A 24520-nucleotide genomic window follows, 5' to 3' on the forward strand; every position below is an offset into this window, starting at 1 on the left:
TGACTGGAAAGGAAAAACTCAGTGCATCATGGGAATCCCCCGGCAGCCTACGTCTATTGCAGCATAACTAAGGGAGGATTCAGGGTCACCTGGTCCAGCCCTAACTATATGCTTTAGCAAAAAGGAAAGTTTTAAGCCTAATCTTAAAAGTAGAGATAGTGTCTGTCTCCCGAATCCAAACTGGAAGCTGGTTCCACAGAAGAGGGGCCTGAAAACTGAAGGCTCTGCCTCCCATTCTACTTTTAAATACTCTAGGAACAACAAGTAGGCCTGCAGAGTGAGAGCGAAGTGCTCTAATAGGGTGATATGGTACTACAAGGTCATTAAGATAAGATGGGGCCTGATTATTTAAGACCTTGTATGTGAGGAGCAGGATTTTGAATTCAATTCTGGACTTAACAGGAAGCCAATGAAGGGAAGCCAAAACAGGAGAAATATGCTCTCTCCTTTATTTTTTTACATCCTTCTCAGAGCAACTTTTTTATCCACTCAGACTCTACCACTATGATTCAGCTTGAGGCATTAAGGGGTACTCAAAGTTAGACTTGACTTCTTCTTAAAGAATTCCGTGTGACACGATGATTTGATGACATTCTTGCATTCTTGCCTTTTATTGAAGTGCGTACAGACTTGTTGTCTTTACACACCCCCCCCCCCCCCCCCCCCCCCCCCCCCCCACACACACACACACACACACACACACAAACAAACAATCTTTCATTCATAAAAAGGGCGCCTTTTTGGTGAAGTGACACAATAGCGGCCTTTGTGTTGCTAAAGGTAATTGAGCTACAGTGAATAGTTGATCTAGGAGACATTTCTGACGTTGATATGAACAAGTATGCTTGTGAGACTCTGTGGGTATTACTTTCACCACTGACTCACAAAGGAGAAAAGATCACTGTTGAGTGTGACGTTGTCAGTGTCATGTTACCTATGTTGTGTGGCGCTCCACCTGTGATAACACTTTTGTAGGGAAGGTTTTTTTTAGTAAGGTAACTGACTTTTTGTAATGTTCTTAAAGTTTAGCTTGGCAGCCGGGTCCAAAAGTGGCCCATTAGACACTTCATGTGTACAGATTTTCTATTTGGCTGACAAATTAGGAGGGGAACTTTTAAGATCAATGATATGTTTTTGTATTTAGTCTTGAATTGATTAAGTTTTGATGTTTTGCTTCTGGTTTTCCCTATAATTTATTTTTAAAGTTTGCAAGTTTGCACCATAATAACTTTATCTTTAAAAATGTGCTTAAAGAACTAAGAGCATAAATGACATAAATGTAATGTTGGCGTGAATATTTTAATGGATTCTCACATTAGCTAGCAGTAAGTGGAGACTGCCTTGCAGACTCCACTTACTGCATTAGTCTCAGTGTAGACCTCAGTTCTTTTTAACAGCCAAGAGGGGACAACTTCTTTTGTTTGGGAGGTCTGATCTTCATAGAAGTCTATCCATGATCTTTTTTTCGCTCTTCTCTGTTGGCAACGAACTCCACTGTCGTGTTCCTGCTCTGCTTAGCTTGTCAACCAAGCTAAGCAGAGCAATGTACTGACCAGTTGAGCAATGTACTGTTGGGTTTTCAGGGGACTGCATGGGAGCATGTTTGCATTGGTTGAAAACCCCTCTCAAATTTTGCATGTTCTCCCCATGACTGTATGGCTTCTAACGTAGAAAATGAAAACATACATAGACTCCAAAGACACGCATGATGTAAGTGAAATTGTTCTAAACTGGCCATGGGTGTGTACGGTTGCTATCGATATGTGTTAGCCCTTAGCCAATTCAGAGTTCTTGGCAAGGGCTTAGAGCTAAGTAGATGAATGGATGTTTTGGCCTCAGTGAGTACTTGTTTAATATAAAGCTTCTCAGACCAAGTGGGTCATTAACATTATTATTTAACCCTAATTTATGTTAATATTAGTAAAGCTGAATTTTTCTAAACACTGTAACTAATTCAATAACATAAATTGTTTTTTGGGTTTTTTGAACGACACATCAATACTCCCCCCGAACTTCTAATCTGTTTAATATTGTTCCCATTGCAAAAACCTTTGGAAACCATCGCTTTAAACAACATCATTGAATTGTTATTTAATCTTTACAAATAATTTCCTTAGTATATAAATAAAAGATAAATAAAACATTTCTAATCTTGTATCACTAAGTATTTGCCTTTCTTTTGTAGATCTCATCAGGTTCTCAGCCTTTGATCAGTCATATTCCTGTCGTGTTTATTTGGCCCTGACTCCATATTCTTTAATATTGTGCCTCCGTCAGTATCAGATCCAGTTATGAACTATTTGTTGCTCAGGTTTGCAGCTGAAACACGTGTTTTGTTGTTGTTGTTGTTGTTTTTTCATGAACTGCTCTATGTAGATATTGGCAAGACACTAGCAAGGCAGGCAACACCAGACTCACCAGAGTGTGTTACTATTATGTTACTTGCAAGTGTCTTAGTTAATTTAACAAGTGAAAAGGAAGGTTAGCACCTCCTGAGAGCGAGTAGCTTCTGTCTGAATGTTAACAATGGGAGTGATAACTTATTAATCAATGCCCGAGCTTTCCTGATTCTTATGCTCAGTATTTGACCTGAGATTCACACATTCTATTTTGTACCTGTATATTTACTGCAGGCTGTCAAAGCAGAGCTGTAAAGCATTTCCAGGCTCATTAAGAGATCTGTTGGGTTTTGATTGGTTGTTACTGATCTGTTAGTAATAACACTGATCTTGATGATAATCCTTAAGATCAGCTCAGCATATTGCTAATACACTGTAGAGTCTGGCAACATCCTGGTGTGCAGCCTGATAATCAGATCTACTCTTATGGAAAGCGGCATGTTCATTGATGGAACAGTTTGTTTCATCTGCCAGTTGGTTAAGTTGAAGTAGTCTCAGCACTGAGAGAGCCACCACTTCCTCCCTCTGACTTTTTTTTTCTGGCTCCAGTTTGGCAGCCGTAGCTCTGAATGATGTCACACAATTTCCCAGTTCTTACACAAAACCACAGCAAACCACATTCCTGTCTTGGACTCTGTATGTGCGCACTATATCCTATGAAAGTTGTGAAATCTTTGAAACAGAAAACATTCATATGTGGAAGTTGCTTTTGAACACAGTACTCTGGAAAGCTTTTGTGTCATGATCCTGGGTCCTTTTGACCCAGCGTTTGGTGTTTTCTGTTCTTCCTCTGTTTAGTGTTTACTCTGTTCTGCCGTGTGTTCTTGTATTTAGTCCGCGTTTCTGAGTTGTGTCCTTTCATGCGTAGTTCCTGTTTTATTGTGAAGGTCTGCGTCTTATGTGAGTGTTTTCAGTTTGCCTCCCTAGTCTCGTCACGTTAATCACTCCCAGCTGTGTTCCCCACCTGTGTGTAATCTCCTTGTGTTCTCTGAGTGTATTTAAGTTGTGTCTTCTGTCATAGTAGTTGCTGGTTCGTCTGTGTTGTTTCCCCTCGGTCTCCCTGCAGCTCTCCATGTGTATTTCCCCGGACCTCCCTGCATCTTCGTTTCTGGTTTGTTTTGTTAGTTTTATCCAGTTTAGGTTCCAGTTTCATGTTCCCAGGGCCTTTGTTGTTTGTTTTTTTTCCTTTGTTAATAAATACTCACCTGCACCAGAGCTGCCGCGTCCTGGTCCTAAATATTCCACACGGCTTGCCCTGGCAAACCGTGACAGTTTGAGCCTCCACTCATTTGTTTTTAATTTACTAGTCATAGGTGAAAATGGGTGCAGCAATTTATTGAAACATGGAAATATGAACAGAGTTCTTTGTGCAAGGTAAAGGTACCATTGACATCAAAACAGCTGCAAAGGATGAAACATTGTCATTGTTGCAAAATAGTTAAATAGACTAGTTCATATATAGTGCTTTTCTATCCTACCTGAGCACTCAAAGTTGTTTATACAACATGACTTCTATCTAATATGAACACACACTCAAGATCTAATGGATGTATCAGGGGTTAGCATCTTGCTTGGAGCAGCCAGGGACCACGCCAACCTGGTCACCAGAAGGCCTTTAGCTTGTCCATGTGGGTATCTGCAAATTTCATCAGGGGCTTTTTTCTTGGTCGCTACGCTCTTAGTCCATAGAGATATAAAACTCACTTCAGTGTGGACAGTGACACTTGTGTTCCAGAAGTTTCCAGTTCGTGGGAGTCTTGTTGGTTCCTGGGTTATTCCTGAACACGCTAACTGGTGTTCTCTACTCTGAAGATGACAGTCTGGGACTTCTTCAACCCCTATTGAAAAAAAAAATTGCAGTCCATGATTAAAAGCTGGGTCTGCACCAGGGAATCCACCAATGTAGTCTGCTAAGAAGAGTGGTTATATCTAACCAGAACTATGCCAAAAGCTTTTTGGTGGCTACTGAAGGTGCATGATTAAGGTGCAACTTGCTAAGGGAAATTTAACCAAATATTCTCGGGATGTATGTATGATTTTGATCCAAAATAAATTCAAACTTGTATGGCCAGTTTTTGTTGGGTTTTTTTTTTTATTTTTATTTGACATCATTAAAGATGTATGCTGTATAATCATTCCACCCTGGAAAAAGAGCAGTTCAAAGAAATCATTAAAATCCCAACATTACCCTGACATTCCCATCATCAGTATGTGTAAACTTTTAGCACAACTGTAACGAATGTACAAAGAAGTTTTTCAGCAAGTCTGAGAAGTAAAGGTTACTTATAGAGAGAATAAACATCAGCAGCGCAAGACGGAAATGGGGGGATGGACTTGTTTTGGTTTGCCACGCAGCTTCATCTGAAAGGGGAGAGGAGAGGTGGGGACAGTGTGCCAACAGCCCGCCCACACCCTTATTAACACAAGTGAGTCATAACAAAGAGGGAGTGCGAGCGAGCCACAGAAACCAGCAGAGTTTCAGCCTGCAGAGACGCAGTGTCCTCTAAACACAAAGTTAGACTGACATCAGCAGTTCGCCTGTGCCATTCAGCTTTGGGTCACAGTAAGTACTGTTGTTTCTTCTCTGCTGTGTGTGAAGGAGCTGCACTGTGTCTGGCACTAATATTTCTCATATGCCGTTGTTTCCTCTGCTGTGTGTTTGTCTGGTACAGCTCAGACTCCAAGTGCTCAACAAAGAGTTGTGTTAAAATTGTTTAGTGCCATTTCTCTCTTTCTTTCCTCTGTTGAGAAAAGCTCCTAACAGCATGAAGGAGCATTTAGAGGTTTTTGGCATTTGTTTTTTTTTAGCGGGGCTTTTACTGGGAGTTGATGGGAGCACTGCTGAGCATTTTCTATAAACGTGTCGGCTCCCAGTAAAACCGTGGAAAAAAAGATAGCTGATTCTGTTTATTTTCTTGGCACATTTTTTGCTTTTGAAAGCAAACCACCCAATAAATAGCTTTTCTACTTCATTCCAACTTGATTCTGCAGTGAGAAGCTGTTTGATTGCAGTGGGCAGAAGGATTTTTTACTTGATTCTGTTTTACACAGCCTCGCTGAGGGACATCACAGGCAAGTTGGACTGTTCAGCAGATGCAGTTTGAGATAATTGTGAGCAATGGTGATGCTTTCTTTGTTAAATGGTGCTCTAATATTGCAATGAAATCTAAACAGAATTATTTTGGCCCTTATTAGTCAATATTAGTGGCACTCATGCCTCCAAAGCTTTTGAGGGTGAAACAGTTCAAATTTCTTACTTACAGAAAAATATTATTACATCATACTAGACTGTAATATTTGAACTCATGAGTCTCCCTCACCTTGCCATATGTTTCTTGTCTTTTGGCTGTTAGATTGATGACAAAAAACGCAGTTATTATTTTTAGTCAGTGATTAAAATCTCCGTTAATTAACAAGGTTATTCATTAACTTGATAAGTCAAGTATTTATTGATTTCTTTTTACAGGGGATTTCCTTGGACATAAAGTCTGATTCGAATTAAAAGCAAACACAAAGGATTTATAGGAAATGTTTCCCATTTTTTCCCTTGATTTTTTTTACTTTCATAATTTGTGAAAGCCAAATTGTGGCTGAACTTGAAATCTAATCAGTCCTGTTTTTATCTGAAAGCTGTGAAAAGGCAACTCTGATAAATTTGTTTATAGGTTATAGGGCTCATGGCCTTGGGGATTAGTTTTACCAGATCAGGTCAATCACAGTAACACACTATCACTTTATGATTATGGTCATGGTCAAAATAATCTGAGATAATGAAGTTGTATGGAAGTCTGAAAAGCTTACAAAACATTTATTTAGGGTATTATACAAGTATTGTTTACACAATGTTGATATTTAATTTAGAAATTTCATGGTTACTGTTAAAAAAACAATAGAAAACAATATGAATACAAGATCTTTCATTTGCTGTTTCTTTTTAGGCTTCTGGGATGTTCCATTGTGCAGCAGGAGGAAGAGCTCAGTGTTGTTGACGGGGACAGCAGCTCCTGACAGACCACCCCCACCTGCCCACAGACCAGTGTCCTCAACAGCTACCTCAGGACGCCCTCGGCTTCAAACTCGCACCCCATCTGAGCTTGAGTGTTGCCAAGCCAATGGAGCACTGTGCTTCATCAACCCCCTCTTCCTAAAGGTCCACCAGCCAGATGATAATCAGAGCTTCACTCCCAACATCCCCGACACAGGAAAGCAGGACCTGAGAGAGGAAGCTGACAAAAGAAAAGGCAGCAGTAAGGAAGCTCAGGGCTCGTGTGCCAACAATCTCCAGGTTTGCAGCTCAGATCACAGCCACAGCAGCCAGTCACAGCAAGAAAACCTGCAGAACCCTGACAGAAACACAGAGCTACACACCAGCACAAGTCACAAACTCAGCGGGCCAGAAAGTGTGACACGATTTCCACCACCTCGGCCACCTCCACCTCGCTTTACAGCACAGCAAACAGCCCCTCCTGTTCGGCAGCGCAGCATGCCCGAAAAGATCTCCTGGATCAAGGAGAAGGTGGAGGAGAGGGAGCGAGGCAGCAGCCTCCTTTCTCGCCTTGGCTCCTCGCTAAGTATCAGCCCCTCATCCTCTCCGCCTAAGAGACTTAGCATCAGCTCACCTATATCCATCCCCCGGCCATCACTGCCCCTCTCTTTGCCATCTCTGTCCTCATCTCCACGTCGAACCAAAGCCTCACCAACATCCAGTCTAGAGGACGCTCAGTGTCACCGAGCTCTGGAGGACGACACCATTGAGAAGGCCCTAATCAGAGCCAAACTATCCCGGCAAAAGGCTCTACCCTGCTCCCAGAACTCCTGCAGTCCCCCAGACTCCACCGTGGTGACAGCAGTCGAGCATGGAGAGGTGGGTGGAGGAGAGGAAGAAAGAGTTGACGAATGCAGCGGGGGCAGCCAGCGGCTCAGTGACATGAGCCTCTCCACAGACTCGTCAGACTCGCTGGATTTCTCTCAGTCCTCAGCTTTCTTTATGCCTCCTATGCATGACCCCAGCCCCCCCACTGAGGCTGACTTCAACACCCACCTCCCCCTCTCCATCCCACCGTCCCACCTAGGTTTCTGCAGTATGGAGGACGATGACGACGATGAGGATGAAGATGACGAAGAGGAACCCGACTATGGCGTCAGCCTGGAGAGCGATCAGGACCAAGACCAGGACCTGACCATGGTGCCACCTGGACACCGCACAAAGCGTCGCCCCAGTGCCAGTGCCCTGGTCCTCCAGAAGGCCCTGCGAGGCCATTTGCGCAAAGTGAGTGGCGTTTTCAACTCGCTGCTCACACCTGAGAAGAGGGCGATCCGTAAAGTGGTAGAGCTGTCCAGAGATAAGAGCTCGTACTTCGGCTCCTTGGTGCAGGACTATCTGAGCTACATGGGCGAGGGTGCGGGCACCCAGGCATGGCAGGGATACGACTCCGGACTGGACCTGCTGCAGACTCTCCGGCAGTTTATCACACAGATGAAGAGCTACCTTCGACAGAGCTCCGAGATGGAGCCGCCCATCGAGAGCCTGATCCCAGAAGACCAGATCGGTGAGTTTGCAGTGCAGAGTGTGGTCCTCCATCATTTTACTTTAGCACAGAGCTTTATTTTCTCACCTGTGTTTTCCCAGACATTGCACTGACCCGCCAATACTAACATCATAGAGGAGAATGTCAGCTTGTTGCTTTAATGACATTTATTTACACCAAAGACAGTTTGCACCACTCGTCTCAGATCACTGCTGAAGTAGCCGCTCTGCACAGTTGCAACATTTCTACCTTTTTAAGCTTCTGATCTCATTGTTTCTCAGCAGGTAGTCAGCTCCCTGCATGACTGCAGATAAATGTGCCTTGAATGCAGCGCCTTGAGGCGACTTTTGTTGTGATTTGGCGCTATATAAATAAAATTGAATTGAATTGAATTGAAATGTGACTATTTTTAGGAAGTGTGAATGAGTGACACATTCAGAAATCTTAATCATTGTGGAAAATCACAGTCACATTAACTCCAATTAATGCACATGTAGCAGTTTCACTTCAGTATTTTAGCAGTGAACACTGGAAAATGCTTTGTGTGTCTACTTTAGAAGCAGAATGCAAATCTCTATTGAAGCAATAATTGTGTTTGCATTTCTCTGTTACTGCCCTTTTACTATTTTTATCCTTTTTTCTATCTTACAATGTCTTTAAAGCACTTTGGAGGAGGACAGCCAGACACAACTACACAACCACACACACGCACATACAATGTCTCACTGACACACACACACACACCTGCCGGAAGAGTCTGAATCATTTAGGCCAAGATTCAGTGGCCACATTAGACCTTGGACAGAAACATGTAAACACAGAGCACAAAGAGGGTTTTATCTGTGGAGGAAGGAGCCCACTTCACCAACCTGTTTTTACTGGCCTCTTTCAGAAAGTTGAGCAAAGGGCTGCAACTATGAAGTCATGAATTGGGTGGAGAAGTGCTGACAGTTGACTTTGTAATGTTTTTTTCACCTGTAAGAAAGTTATTGTTTTGTGTTCGTTTGTGTATCAGGATTGAAGGATCCAATTTTTTTTTAAAGCTCGACCCGGAGCAGAACAGGGTATCTCCATCTCTGCTCATTTCATTATAAATATTTTGGAATGCTAAGGAAGCATTCTGGGAAGCATCCTTTTGGATTTGGACGTGTGTAAAACTCCACAGGCTGTTCAGCTGTTAGAAAATGGAAAAAGGTTGCTTAACACACCTTTAAAGCCAGAAACATTTTCATTATGTTCCATTTTTCCCTTGATAAATAATTTGATTGACAGCTACGATCGGCGTGGTGTCTGAAGGGAAAACTAAAATTGAAAGAGCAGCTTTGTGTTTCCATTGTTGCGTGTTGTGGCCCCCTCTCGTGCCCACTCTATGAATGGCTTGTTTTTCTCAGGGATGACACACTGGGAACTGCTGCGGCTTTTACTTCTTGGAACACTTACACAACATTTAGTTGTGGCAGCTTCAGAGAGTGTTTTCTGTTGAGCTCAAAGGCCGGCTGGCCCAGATGCCTCTGGATGGCCGTCTGCCAAGTCATGCAACCGGTCTCGGTCCAACTCCAGCTCTCCAATCAGAGGGAGAGGATTAGAAGCAAGCCCCCATCACACTGTGCCTCTCCCTGCCCTTCACTCTTTGTTTTTAATCTGTGGTTCTTCAATCTCTCCCTCTCTCACTTGACACTGCCAGTAGGTGGTGTGAGAAAATGACATAATGTGAATTAGATGAAACCGAGAGGTGACCTAAAACAAGATGTACCATCAGGCCATCTGTGTTGTAGATGATGTATGGTTTTTGGGAGTAGGTCGATTTCAAATATGGAAGCTACCTCTGTGCTTGTTGTGCTCCTTCATCACCCCAGCTGTGTATGTGTTCAGGATGTTCAGGGGGGAGGGGGAGTAGGGGGCAGGGGAAAATAGAGTCTGTTGTGTTGAAGTCGTCCCACACAGAGAGGCTGTCCTCCGGCAGACAGCCTGAGCCAGATCAACATCATGAAATCATCAAGCAGGTCTAACTTATTGATGATGTTATCATATACACACCTTGGGACTCTGGCTTTTACTTATAGCTCTGATGATACTTTTATTCAGCTGTTGCTTTTAGGTCACATATCAGCTTAGAAATTCACTTTTTGTACAGACAAATGACACATAACATGCTAATTAACATGTTTATTGATGCTGGAAGGTGGATTTTATTTCCTTCAGACAGATCCACACTAGATATTGATATATATATAAAAGACCACACTGCAGTCGTCGTCTTACTGTTTTGAAACTGGAAGTGATGAGCAAGTGTTGGAGCTGAAAACGTAAACTTTTTTGTTTGTTTGTTTGTGGTTTTTTTGCATTATTCACATTGGTCTTGCTTTATCCTGCTAATGACTAAGTGACTTTAGTGAACACATTCAAGAGGAGTTTATGGGATCAAAGGTCAAAGTAGATGAGGTCTGCTGTTCTGTAGATGTCTTAAACATGCTGCTGGTATGACGAGGACGAGTCAAAATGCTATTTTTATGGTTCAGATTATAAGCAGGAAGTCAACAATCTGTGTAGCTTCTGGCTTCAGTGACAGAACAGATACTCACTTCTGTTCCTGATTTTTTATAGTTCAAGGAGACAGTCACTTTGTACACACACACACACACACACACACACACACACACACACACACACACACACACACACACACACTGTATAATGGTATTTGATGTGGTCTCACTGTTATTTTATCTTCACCAAATGGATGGTGGATAAAACCTGAAGGTTCAGCTGTTCCCTGTAGACAGTATTATGTGAGACCGCCCAGCTGCAGCAGACAAGGTGACTGGTTAAAGGCTGCGTGGAGGATGCTTGGTGAGAGGATGTTTATATTCAGAGGGGAAGACACAAGAAGTGTGTAAGTTTGTGTGTGATTGCTAGTTTTCCCTGGCCTTGGCTGATAAGTTGTCCCCAGGAAAACGGGTGCCACTGTGATGTCTACAGTCCATCTGTGATCCAGGACACAGGACACTGTGACATTTCCTTAACCCTGCTCTCACATTATTTTAAGGTGGATGCATGCATGCAATCTAAAGAAGCACAGAGTCAACATTCACCCATAGCCGTTCCTGTGAAGTGCGGAAAACTTCAGACCGCAGGCTAAAATATGTTCACACTTTTACAAGCCTATAAGCACAGAGCTTTATTCTGAGGAGTCTCATTAGTGTGTCTGTAAATCTGGACATGTCCCTCTTTAGGGTGACTTGGACACAGCTCTTAACTAATGTCCACAGTGAGGAATGTTGGCACTGTTTTTAATTACTTAGGCAGAGCAGTGGAGACTGCAGGAAAGAAAACTCTCCCAATTTAAAAAGCCCACAGCTATGAGTTTTGGCCTTCTAGTTGTTAACCAAAATGCTCACAAGTTAGGTTTTAACGGTTAGATATCAAATTTACTGTTCACTACCGAAAGCTGACATCAGAAGCTATTTTTCAAGCAAATGGGACCAAACTCCACTGGTTCGAAGTTCTGCAATAGCAGCAATTGCTGCTTCTCTCAGATTTCTAGCTTTGGGAAAAGGAGGCAGGGCGGCGAGTATTTTAGACTGTTGGTAAAACTTTAGGAGCCATTTAAAAAATGGTTAAAAGTAATTTAAAAAAAACGCAGACCGATGAGACGTTTAGGGGAAAAAGGACCAGATCACAACAACAGCTGCCTCAAGACACTTTATATTGTAAGGTAAAGCTCCTACAATCATGCAGACAGAGCGTCAGCATTCAGATGAGTCCCTATCAGCAGCCAGAAAGAGTGGGAAGGAAAAACTCCCTTTGAACAGGAACAAACAGCCATGTTGTTATTCTTAGACTCCAGTTCTTCATTACCGACAGTTGAAAATAGACCTTGTTTATTTGCGCAGCTCCTTTGTGAAGCTGTTGAAGCAAAATTTCTGCACTTTGTAAACAAAGAGATTGAACAGGAGGTGGAATGAGGGATATTCCCCCGAGTGACATCACACAAAACTGTGTGAACCCGAGTGATCATTGTTTGAAACTTTGGCCAACTTTAATAATAATATGAACTACATAATAGTATTTAATATATTTGACAGAAATGGTTTCCCCCTTTTTGATTGATCAGATGTTTCAAAATTACCTGAAATGAGGAAAAAAGGAAGCGGTCGTTTCAGACAGTGGTGTCGTAATATCATTTTTTCAAGCTTTTCTTTGGAAATACTTGAACAGTTCAGTTTGGTGTGACTTCCATCTTTGCCAAGCCGCAGAGCGTTACGGTAAGGAACGTCAGTGGTGGCATGTAGGTGGTTTCCAGTGAGTGAAAGATCTTATCATGAAGATAAGCCACAGTCACACCCTGGATTATCAGTGCTTGTTGACAACGAGAGTTTAAGCACTGGCGAAATCTGCTCACTCCTCATTCTTAATCCGTGCCAGCAAGTAGTGATAACAGAATCATGCAGAGCACCTCGTTTACTGGCAGTTGGTACACAGTGATGGAATGAGGAAGTGAGAATGTGCTGCTGGAGAGTTGCCAGCTTGGTTCTCTGATGCAGCTCCAGTAGGCGTACATCTGAAGGAGTGGAGGAATCTCACAGACATGCGTGAAGCAGAGAGTCGGACTTTGATACTTCATCGGGAGGAGGCTGATGGAGATGGGTTCATGTGGCGGAAAGGTGTGTGTGTGTGTGTGTGTGTGCAGATTTGCTCAGCCAGAGAAACTGCTGACTCCATATTCCTAGAGAACAGTCAGCATGTCACACACACATTCCTTATTCAGCAGGGCTGTGGTTTGGCCTCCTGCTCGTGTGTTAGTCAGACTGCACAAGCAGAAGAAGCTCATGATGGTTTGACTCCTCCTAGCTGAACTTTGAGCTGCACACATGGTCGTCAATAGGAACTTGATTTACACACATGATGATGACAAGTAGAACTGATCTGATCGCGACACTCTCCTAACAGCTTGTAGCTCTTAAATCATGGCTCATGGTACACAATAAATTTGGTATGCAGTGAACATGGGTAAAATTATTAATGTCACAGCTAAAACATGTCTCACTGAGTGATCTGTGGACCCTCTTGATCTCATATCACAGGTTGTATTTAATCACTGTGTAGGTGTTCAGATAGAAAACAGTAAGTGGGAGAGCACTTCCTTCAAGAGAGATGGTATCTAAAAACACACCACTATTGCACTGACTCATATTCACTGATGTGCTTTCCTCTTGTGGAATCTTTACTTGTTTTTTTTTATTTAGACTCCACTGACATTTGTTTTCTAATATGCGACTCACACGTACACATTACTTACGCACTTGATGGTGGGTGTGGCTGATGCAGGTGGGGGTAATTTTCCTGCTTCACAGAAACAATAATCAGCTACTTGGAGGGCATGCTAATGGGTCTTTTAGCAGTTAGCATGATCCAGGCTTGCTTGCCTTTTAGTAACTTAGCTCATGTACCTCTTGGAGCAAAGTCACTGTAGTGATTAGCGGTGTCATTTAGAGCCAGACAGACTGCACCAGCAGCTGCCTGGCGTTTGTGATGTTTGTATTATGTGTTTTGATTTGCTAGCAGCTATGCTGAACTTTCCTCAGCTCACTAACGGTTTATTTGTGCGAAACACTGAAAGATTCTCTTTGCGCTCGTCCACAGACCAAGTCCTGGAGAAAGCAATGCATAAGTGTGTCCTGAAGCCCCTCAAGGCCGTAGTGAGCAGCGCCCTGCAGGAATTCCAGATACGCAGTGGGGAGTGGCAGGAGCTGAAGGAGAACCTGTCCCAGGCCAAGGCCAGGCAGCCACAGGAAATGGGCGTGGCCGATGCGCAGCCCCCAGACACAGTGGCCATAGAAAAGATCAAACACAAGTTCCACACCATGTGTAAACTGTACTCTCCAGAGAAGAAGGTCAGCATGCTGCTCAGAGTCTGCAAACTGATCTACACCATCATGGAGGACAACTCAGGTACAGATGAAAACCACACCCACACCCACAGTCAGTGTCGCATGGCAGGAATGATGAGTGAACCTGCTGTGTGTTTGACAGGTCGTCTGTATGGTGCTGATGACTTCCTGCCCATGCTGACCTATGTGTTGGCCCAGTGTGACGTGCCTCAGCTGGACAATGAGATACTCTACATGATGGAGCTGCTGGACCCCTCACTGCTGCATGGAGAAGGTGTGGCACTTTTCCATGGAAACCAGCACAATCTACCCCATCCTCCACCCCCCACATAATTAACAGTGTGCCGCTGTGTGTGCGTGTTGATGTGCAGGTGGCTACTACCTGACCAGTGCGTATGGAGCCATGTCTCTGATCAAGAACTTCCAGGAGGAGCAAGCAGCCAGAGTGCTGAGCTCTGAGACCAGAAACACACTCCACCAGTGGCACCGCCGCCGCACCACCCAGCGCTCTGCACCATCCATCGATGACTTCCAGGTGAGAACGCACAAATAAGTTCACTCAGTGCAAAAGGTTTCTGTGACGCTGGCAGATTAGCACTACTTTAGAGGTTGTCTTTTAGCTTCAGAGTTGATTTTGATATTTTTATACACCAGTATTTTCAAAAGCAACATCACCCAGTACAGCCTCTCAGCTTTGAAAACATGGCAAGGAGGATTTTCGGTGTTTAACTGCAATCAAAAACATCTGAGTCTTCAGGCTTCGTATGTTTGCTCTCTGAACACTGACCGTCTCCTCTGACTGTCCCTCAGAACTACCTGCGGGTTGCTTTGCAGGAGCTGGACAGCGGCTGCACAGCCAAGACCCTGCAGGTGCAACCTTATGCCACCGTGGAGGAGGTGTGCCAGCTGTGCGCCCGCAAGTTCAAAGTGTCTGACCCCGAAAACTACGGCCTGTTCCTGTTGATGGAGGGCAGCAGCCAGCAGCTGGCCCCAGACACCCACCCTCAAAAGATAAAGGCTGAGCTGCACAGCCGCCCGCAAGCCGGTCCCTTCTACTTCGTCTTCCGTCGCGTGGCCAGTAGCAGCACCGCCCAGCTATCTGCTCCCCTTCATGTGGTGCCCAACCTCAACGACCTCACCGTGACCTCTGACACAAAGGCCAACCTGAACGACCTCAGCACGGACCTGTCGACTGACTCCCCCAAACCCGGAGTCAGCTTAGGCCTGAGCCTGCCACCGAGCCACCTCAGCAGCTCCATCTCTGTGTGACTGTAGCAGCGAGCAGAAGCCTGAACAAGCTCTTTGTCTGCCGCAGTGTCACCCATAACTCCAGTAAACAAAAACATGTTGAGACACACGAGCTGGGCTCAGCGCTGTGGCGTGCCAGTCTTTACAAAGCCGGACTTCTCCTTTCTTAGTCTGGGCAAGGTTCTGTCTGACAGGCCAGTTATTTGTCTTCCTGCTCTGGATTTCTTATCAGGGTAACTCTGTGGTAAACAGCTCTGTCAGTTGCTGTTTCCACCTCCTGATGGAGGGAATCTGAGCTCAGACACATGGGACAGTTCCTTTAAGTATACAAATAGATGTAGGTTATATATGTCATTTAAGTTTACTTCTCACAGTTGCTGGTAAACTGTAACTTTATTGTTTGAATTTTAAAAAGATAATCCTTCAGATTGTTGATTTGTGTGGATTTAGCGGCACCTGGTGGTGACTGATGCACAAAGCCATTTAAAAAAAAGAGAGAATGAAGCCACTTCTAATACAACAACAAACAAAACAATGTTATTAATAATAATAAAAACCCAGCATGCAATGTGCTGGACAGTCTGATTTCTTTATTAAAAAAGAGAAAAGATTCTAGTGGTTTCATGGTAAATGTGCTATTTTTAAAAATGATTATTACTAACAAAATATATATAATAGGTATAAGGTTATATAGGTTTACAATGATTCACTCATTCTTAAGAAGCATATGAAAAAAAATTGAATGTAATAAAATATAAACAGAGCTGATGTCCCAATCATTTGGACCAAACTGTTACGTGACCTGGCTAGTCACCATTGTTTAGGTGCAGCAGCTACAGAGGTGTGAGCAGACCTCCACTTTTCTCACTCAAATGACTTCACACTACATCTAAACAAACTTGGATTTAAAAGATACAAAAATTGGTGGGATTCCCCTTTAACAGAATGCAGAAATTTAAGAGACGCTGTTTTTTTGTTGATGACGGTGTTTTGTCATTTTTATGTTCCATAGTTGTCCCCACCATCTGCTGGATTTAAAGGGAATTGTTGATGCTCACGTAGAATGAGATGTGTCAGCGTGATCAGATAATCTGAAGGATTAACTTTGTAAAATTTAGCTCATGCATGTAGTTTGTGTTTAATGTTAGAAAAGGCAGGTGTTGCCAGTGTTTGTGTATTTACTGACAGTATCCTGGTGATATGAACGAGGCTCTTTCAGACCTGAGAGATGTTGCTGGTTATCGTTTCAGACCGTAGGGGTGGAACAGTTCTCCAAAGCCGTGGTTTCCCTTCATACCTCGGTTTTCGTTAGAGGAGAAGAAAAAGATTTTACTTGACCCTGACTGCATTATGAACAAAACGGATTCACTCGTTACCTGAATGGTCTGTAAATAGTAACCAGGCATTGACAGCTTCATATCACAGTCCAGGGAGACACGACCATGGCGTGACACTGTGGATGTTTGTGTTACAGTTTCTGAATTGTTCCACTCCTATGAGAGTGATATGTGACAGATCCTGCGGCCGGCTGCCCCGTCTCTGTACTACTGACAAAGGCCTTTAACCCGGGTGGTAAGAACATGTATGAAGACACTGTGTGGACATCTAAGCTGGTCTGAGGTCCCACAGTCACACATGTTGAAAGGAAGGTGTAGAGGGTACCGTGATGATGGAGGGGAAAGTACTGAGAAGGACCTGCAGTACAGATCTACGTTAGCGTTGATTTTGGTGCTGTTGATCCAAATGCTTAAATTATAAGGTTTCAGGTAATCGGCATATAAATATATACACATTTACCAGTGTCAGTGTCCATTGTTTATCTGCCTGAAGTGCTGAAAGACTCTGAAACAGTCATTTTAAATTCCAGATTTCATTGTTTCCCTTGGCAGAAAATAGAAAAAGAGCAGTAAAAATAAAACGAACGAAGTAATGAAAATATGAAATCAGCTATAGGCCAAATAATTATAAACATCAGCGTCAGCCCAAAATTTCACAATCAGCACATCTTGAGTTTGAACAATTGGAAAAGCTGAAAAAGATGCTCATGTAGTGAATGAACTGAAGTGCAGTGCTCTGTTCAGTCCTGTTTTACGCAGGATGAAGTGTAACAGAGCTGAAACAGGGAAGTGAAAGTGTTGTTGAGTAGCATTAATCTTGTACAGAGCCTGTCGTGCAGACCTCTGTGGGCCAAGTCTTCAGCGTCTGAATTTATACATACTGCCATGTTCCTCTAACATTCTTTGAGTATTTATATGTCTCTGTGCGGGGATTTTTCACAGATGGCTTTTCAATGTTAAAAATGTTCTTCATGGTGTCAAAATATCTTTAGTATCCAGGAGACATCCTGCTTATCATCCATGTCAGAAATATTCTTTTTGCACTCAATAAATGGTGGAAATGGAAATACTGTCTGTGCATTTGTTTGATCAATGCTCTGCTGTTGAGTCCCGTCATACCAGTTTCCTGCCGCCAGAGGGGGCTTGTGCCTCATTGATGCTGCATGAAGACTTGAAGATGAAAATGACCTCACACAAACAGGATGTATAACCACAGAAAATACACGTAACAGGCAGAACATGTGGCACCCATCATGTTTGTAGAATTTAGACTAAATTGTTATAGAATAATATCCTGTGTTTGACCAATACATTTTTCTAATAGTTTAACAAGCCCTCCTTCAGATGAAATGATAAAATCCTGGACTATTTGACCGTTTAATTTTTTTTTTTACTATGTTACTGCCTTGGAATGGTGACTACACCTATTGCACTGTAACTATGGGGAGAATTCCATGTCCACTCATCCAGCCTTAATTATATGCAAAAAGGAAAGTTTTAGGCCTAATCTTAACAGTAGAGATGTGTCTGTCTCCTGAACCCAAACTGGAAGCTGGTTCCAAAGAAAGCTGAAGGCTCTGCCTCCCATTCCACTTTTAAATACTCTGGGAACCACAAGTCAGTCTGTAGTGTGAGAGTGAAGCACTTTAATTTGGTGATATACTATAAGGTCATTAAGATAAGATGGGTCCTGAATATTCAAGAACTTGCATGTGAGGAGCAGGATTTTCAGTTTAATTCTGGATTTAACGGGAACCAATGAAGAGAAGCCAATATAGGAGGAATCTGCTCTCTCTTTCTAGTCCCTCTACTTCATCTTCTAACTGTCATTGTGTTTATGAGCCATCCATTCTCTTCCAATTATTCAATTCAGGGTTACGGATAAATGTCATCAGCTGAAGCCAAACTAGAACTGGGCTATATTTTAATGTAAAACATTTGTACCGCAAGATGATGCAATAAGTCTATGTAACCTTTACTTAACCAGGCAACGCACAATGGCTGATGCGAAAACGCTTTAGGAAATGGGGTCAGGGTAAAGAAGAATTAAAACGCACAGCAGCACACATGTGAAAACACGCCCTCTGGTGGTAAATGTTTTCAAAATTAAATAAAATACTTTTAAAGATTCTAAAAGTTTCGACCAGCCTCCCCGCCACACAGCTCAGTGCAAAGTCCTGTTTGACTATTTTTTAATTTACAGAAACTCAATTTTCAGACATCAGATTTCCAACTCTTGATCTGTTGAGGTCTATCATGCACCATTCAGTAGCTGGAGGCTGAACTTTAAATGGCATTCTTCATCCTGACAGCTATCTGCCAGTTCAGCGGAAGCATTTAAAAAATGCTGAGTCCTCCTACACAGCCCCCACCTCCTTAGATGCTATGGATGTGACACCATGAGGTACACTCAAAAACTTCTCTCTCTCTTCAACTTGCATCATAGAGCCACAGGAGCAGCTATCCAAGCCTCTGAGGATCCCAGTTAAAAGGCTCAAAATAACCCACCCTTCATATAGATGATCATCACTGCCAGCCTTTTCTACAAGACCTCTGAAGGCGCTTCAAGGTGAAGGATGATCATGTTTCTTCTGGCAGACTTGGCACACATACACATTTTCAACATCATTCTGAAGTAATGACTTGATTGGCTGGCTAGCATCATTGGGAGGGGTTATGATGCATGTGACTGGTCTGTGTTTCCAGTGCGCGCGTAGGGACTACCGTAAATATGAAAAAAAAAAAGGCCTTTGTGTCAGAGGTCACGGTGTAAATAAAATAACTGTCTGTCAAAATCTAACAGTAGGTCTGAGTCTGTATAGAACCAGACCAAGATAGCGTTCCATGGGTGACCTAGGCTTCAGACTTCTATAAAGCACTCTGCGACTCCTTTTCTGTGAGCACAGTAATAAAGACACAATTTAAATACTTATGTCCTACATTTAGCATTAGAGAGTGTTAAAGTTCTGCCATCTTGTGCCAAAACAGAAGGTGATGTCACTGGACTCGTTGGTTGTTGCTAAAAGGCTGGTTTATGTTTCTAGTTGCATTATTTCTTTTTCAGCTTCAAGTGAGAAACCACACTGACTGTGCACCTATATTCAATGCGGTAAATGCATACAACATACAGAATTATCAGAAATAACTTGTTTGAATGTATAGATTTTCTATAGAATAATACTGCAGACCAGTCAAAAGTAGAGCACAAGCGATCGTGTCACCTTAAGCAATGACAACTTTATTAATGCTCAGGTAGCAAAATGATCTCTAAAATTACATTTGAGACATCTAAACACAAAGTAAACAATTTCTTTTGAAAAGTTTCTGCGTAGGAAGAGGTAAAGCTTAGATATGCACAGAAAGATATCATCTGCATACACTCTCACTCACTATCTCTTACATCCTGTGCTAGCCACAGCATGCAGTCATCTAGGATTTCCAGTACAAACTAACTCCAGTGCCATCTAAAAATGCTTTAGACTCTGATCCCAAAGTACATTAAGATTTACCATAAATAATTTATTATATCGAAGTATCTCCATGCGAGTAAACAAAGGACAAGAAACACGTCAAAACGAAGGGGATTAAAGAGGAGACCTAGGAACTATGAAAATATATTCAACAGATATACAGATTGAGACAAAAAATATATAAATACATTTACACCTATTTATATACATATGTACATCAGCAACATATCACCCATGTGAATATCACAAATTATTTAGAAATCTCCTCTACAAGATGTGTCGTTTTATAATGAGAGCGCGTTTTGGTTAGTTTCAAAGTACCTCATGTTTTACACTGTAGGTACATGCAGTTAATAGCAGCACATGACGTTTGAACCAAATAATCTGTAGCATAAATTGTTTGATAGTAAAGTGCACAATATATTTTGAAATAAATAAGATGGCCAAAACTGATGCCTTGGATTAGAAAGGTGTTGGTAACGGACAGGATGACACAGAGGAAAACCACGTGTACCTCAGAGAGGGGAATGCTACGAGACACTTTGATCCATTTCTTGATTTAGCTCATACTGATGTGTTTAACCTCCGCAGTAATCAGACGCTTGAGATTTGGATATTTAAAAAAAAAAAAAAACAACCAAATTTTTCTTTCTCATTTTTTACACCTAGATAATTTGTCTATTTGTTCATCCCAGCAGCTGGATGGTGTAGTGGTAAAGCTACACACCTTTGATGCAGGAGTCACAAGTTTGATTTGCTGGCTAGACCCCCACGATGCTAAAACCAAGCCCAGGAATAGTGCAGCCAGTCTGCAGCTTGGACACAAGCCTTTCTGTGCACGTGACAAATAAAATTTAAATTTTTAGCTTTTTTTCGGGAAGAAGTGGGCTTTGTAGACATTCCTCAGGAGCTGTTATTGACACAACAAAAGTCATCCAGTTATTTGGTTTGTAATTAGCACCTCATTGAGCTCTTTCAGGGAAACTCTGGAGGAAAGGTTTGAGGTGGATTAACAGTTATACCCTGATATATGTATAATAATGATCACCTCAGACTGTGTTTAGGTCTCCCGTCAGGCAGACATTCTCACAGTTCCTCTTCATGATTTGAGCTTGTGTTGTGTTTGGATAGTTTGAGCTATCAAAACAACAATATTAACAGACATTTATGATTTGAATGCGCCTTTTTAAACTCAACTATAAAGTCATGTTTTATCAGCAAAGCGCCATATTTACATATCGGTAATCTCAAAGTTATTGCATTACATAAGATTTAGACCCTGTTTTCCGGTTACGGTTGCGCTGTACTGTCTGTTTCTATGACATAAATAAATACCTGTGATATATGAAATATTTATACATTCGAAAGACAGCATTTCCTATTTTAGATATTTTATATTTCTGATCAATAAATTAACAAAGTACCTGAAACAATAGATCTTTTTCTTTTAGCAATACTCTTCCCTCAGTGAGAAAAAAAAGAGCATAGAGCACTTGACATTTGAAATGAACCTGTCTGAGGAAAAGCTGACATTTTGATGAAAACTGTGTGAGAAGAATCAACCCTGACTGACAAGCGTTCAGTTCAATGTTGGTGGAAGTCTTTCAAGAATAATTCAACTTTACTGGCCCCTTAGTGGAATAAAAAATTCCCCGGAGGGTTTCACAAACCACACTGTACATGCTCTAAAAACTAGTAGGAATATTTATGTGCCACAAACCTACCAAATCTGGACAAATCTAGACATTAGGCATTACAAAATACAAAGAACTCCTGGAGAAAAATATAGTGGAAACTCCTCCCAACCTTAAAGAGTTGGGGTAAAAAGTCCTACTTTACTACCAGTTACATTGCTCACCCTCAGAGAAGTAAAGCAGGACATCCGTCCATCCTTCCAGCACAGAGCAAACACCTGGTCCAGGTGTCGTTTTGAATAATGCCACCACTGTTTTGAGTCTATTTGGTCATTGTCTCTGAGAGGAGAACAAGCAGCAGTTCCCCACTCACGAAAGACATAAATACATCTGCTTCTCGAACCCACTCCACACAAACCTGCTTCATTTTACAAGGATCCTCTCCTCATAATCAGCGTGCTTCAGCGGGTAAACACCTTGCTCTCCCGCTCTTCAGTGCAAGTTTGAGCTCTGTATGTCCCGTCCACACGTAGAACTACTCATCCAGATCAAACGGAATTTTGCAAAATGCCCTCACAAAAATTGTGCTTGTGATTGTGATCATCGACCTGGATCCCCGGCTGCACAAACAAAAACCTGCCCAGGTACTCTTGTGACCTCCAGAGAAGAACTGTGCGTATGACAGGAATAAATAATAAATAGGACATCTGGGGGTTATTTACAGAGGTGAGCTATTTATAGAAAGGAAATCAATATGAAACATGACAGCTACGGCCGTGAGTTAATTTATAAAAAGGTGACGGGATAATGCCCTGTTTCTGCTGAAGTGGAGACTTATAGGTGCATGTCTTAAAAGAAAAACTGTAAATGCGAGCGTAAGATGGAAATAACAAAAAGTCCCAAGTAAACACTGTAACAAATAATGAAGACTCGTGGCCCTAACTCTGTCTAAACTTCCCATCTCTTTACATCATTGCTTTTATTTTTATTTTTTTTTATTACTTATTACTTTCAACTAGTAGATCTAAAAGACCCGCCTTTCCTCTCAGGAAAGGTTAGCAGCTAGGAAACATCACACCTAACACAGGGAGTTTCAAAATAAAAGGTCCTCATGTCAGGAGTGAGCAGTAGTAGAATAATTTCTGTGTGTGTGTGTGTGTGTGTGTGTGTGTGTGTGCGTGCGTGCGTGCGAGGTTATCATCCTCTGTGCTGTCCGTTTGTTGCTTCCATCTCTACTCCTGGAATCAGTCCCACTCTCTGGTCTGGTGTGGGCTAAACACCAGAGCAGCTCCATATGGCAAAAAAACAAGCCACAGAAAAATCAGTGTGAGTCAGACCTGTGCCAAATAGTATTTGCAATTAATTCTTTGGTCTCCAATAAGATCTTCCACTGGTTGCCACCAGCTATCTATTTAATATTTCTTTTTGAATTCCTTGCAAACACCACTTGTTTGTGTAAGTGTGTGCACAGTGAGTGTGTTGTGTATGCGTGCGTGTCTCAGTCATCCCGGCAGGTCGGCAGGTTGACAAAGGTGAAGATGTTGTACTCGATGAGGCAGGAGAAACACACGAAGATGGAGTACAGGATGAGACACATGAAACCCAGACGTTTGTTCAGCGTCCAGTTGTTTAGGTGAACTCCCAGGACCTGCAGCAGAGGAGAGGAGGAAAGCTCATCAAAACTGTGCTATGAGAAAGAAAGAAACAGAAACTGTCCATTCAAAAACTCACTGTCATAAACACAGATGCCAGCAGGAGCCCCACAGAGAAGATGAGTCCTTTGCTGTTTAATTTGATCTGCAAGAGAACAGGTGAGACATTATTAATGCTGTATTGTACAACGATCATCAACCTGAAGGGAGTCCACACAGGAAGCAGTTTGGTAATCACAGTTTTGTAGCTAAAGGCTGGTTAATAGCAGCCATTCCAGGTCCTGGATGCCCAGGGAACCTTTAATGTGTTGATAATCCTGTCAAACATCATGTGAACCAAAGTACTGGACTACCTACACATCACACCTACAGGACCTGCTCAGGCATGAAGCTCCTGGTACGCAGGTTTTATGTGATGTTGATGCCAGAGGAGATTTCTGGAATTGTTAAGACAACAGAGCACTGACTTTTGCACACAATGTATCTGTAAAGTTACCTGGTCTCCCACATTGAATAATTTTACAAACTGATTCAAATCATATTCAGTGAACTCTTTAGAACGAGACATTGTTTCACAAATGTTTGGAAAGTCAGACTGCATGGTTATATCACTTTTGTAGACCACAGGCTATTAACGATTAGGTGTAGCTTTGTCCATATAATGTGTGTCCAGCAAATACAGCATGTCCTTAAAAGTAAAGTTTAAGTTGGAACCTTCTCCCTGACTTTCTGTGATCGCTGCACGTCACTGCTAGTCCCCTCCTGTGTGGAGATCCCTAAACACATTGTTGGTCACTATGAGGGGACTTGGACTCTAGACTTTAGCAACAGATCCTAAAACTTAAGGGCTACAGTTCTAGAAGTGAATGTTCCTATAGAAAGCATTTTAAGGATTCAAATAAGTCACGTAGCTATGAGCTGAATCAAGACCATGACAAGATTTGTTCTGGTTCAAAAAATGAAGGAAAACAAAAAGGCACTATTGTAGTAGTTTGCGTTATGGATCTGTATTAAAGTTTAGTCTAATTATCACAATCGTACAGGGCTTCGTTCCAGCCTCCACCAATCAGTGATGTTGCTGTTTCAGTTTAGGATTGTGGGTAAAGTAGTATTTCTCTGCAACACTGTGAATAAAATATGTTTCTGTTGAAACAAGGCTGATATCAGTGTGACCTGGTCTCACAGTGCCATAGCTTATAATGAGTCTGGTAAACATTATGGCTCATAATCAAAATTATAATCAGAATCTAAATGGGCTTTTTATTTAAATAGCCTCACTGTTGGGTTCTACGCTGCACTTAATTACTGAACCTGTTGTGATTAAGTAGCAGACATATGGACGCAGATATGAGATAAACAAG

The 24520-nt window shown here is 42.3% G+C and overlaps 2 protein-coding genes across 2 annotated transcripts in view; one reads left to right on the plus strand and one right to left on the minus strand.

Annotated features, from left to right (window-relative positions):
- LOC146374494 (ras and Rab interactor 2-like) overlaps window positions 1–17470 on the plus strand; it is a 44866-nt gene extending 27396 nt beyond the window's left edge. Inside the window, exons 8-12 of the mRNA XM_084948385.1 lie at window positions 6338–7948; window positions 13571–13879; window positions 13961–14092; window positions 14190–14353; window positions 14629–17470. Coding sequence (XP_084804511.1) covers window positions 6338–7948; window positions 13571–13879; window positions 13961–14092; window positions 14190–14353; window positions 14629–15087 — 2675 coding nt within the window. The 3' untranslated portion in view covers window positions 15088–17470. The remainder of the gene's footprint in view (window positions 1–6337; window positions 7949–13570; window positions 13880–13960; window positions 14093–14189; window positions 14354–14628) is intronic.
- Window positions 17471–19620: 2150 nt separating this feature from the next.
- The window catches only part of LOC146374496 (sodium/potassium/calcium exchanger 3-like), a 148234-nt gene continuing 143334 nt past the window's right edge, over window positions 19621–24520 (minus strand). Inside the window, exons 16-17 of the mRNA XM_084948386.1 lie at window positions 23239–23304; window positions 19621–23155 (exon numbers count right to left, since the gene is read on the minus strand). Of these exons, the coding sequence (XP_084804512.1) occupies window positions 23006–23155; window positions 23239–23304 (216 nt within the window). The 3' untranslated portion in view covers window positions 19621–23005. The remainder of the gene's footprint in view (window positions 23156–23238; window positions 23305–24520) is intronic.

The sequence above is a fragment of the Perissodus microlepis genome, chromosome 13, assembly GCF_051167445.1.
Source record: "Perissodus microlepis isolate ML-2025 ecotype Zambia chromosome 13, ASM5116744v1, whole genome shotgun sequence".
NCBI classification, from domain to species: domain Eukaryota; kingdom Metazoa; phylum Chordata; class Actinopteri; order Cichliformes; family Cichlidae; genus Perissodus; species Perissodus microlepis.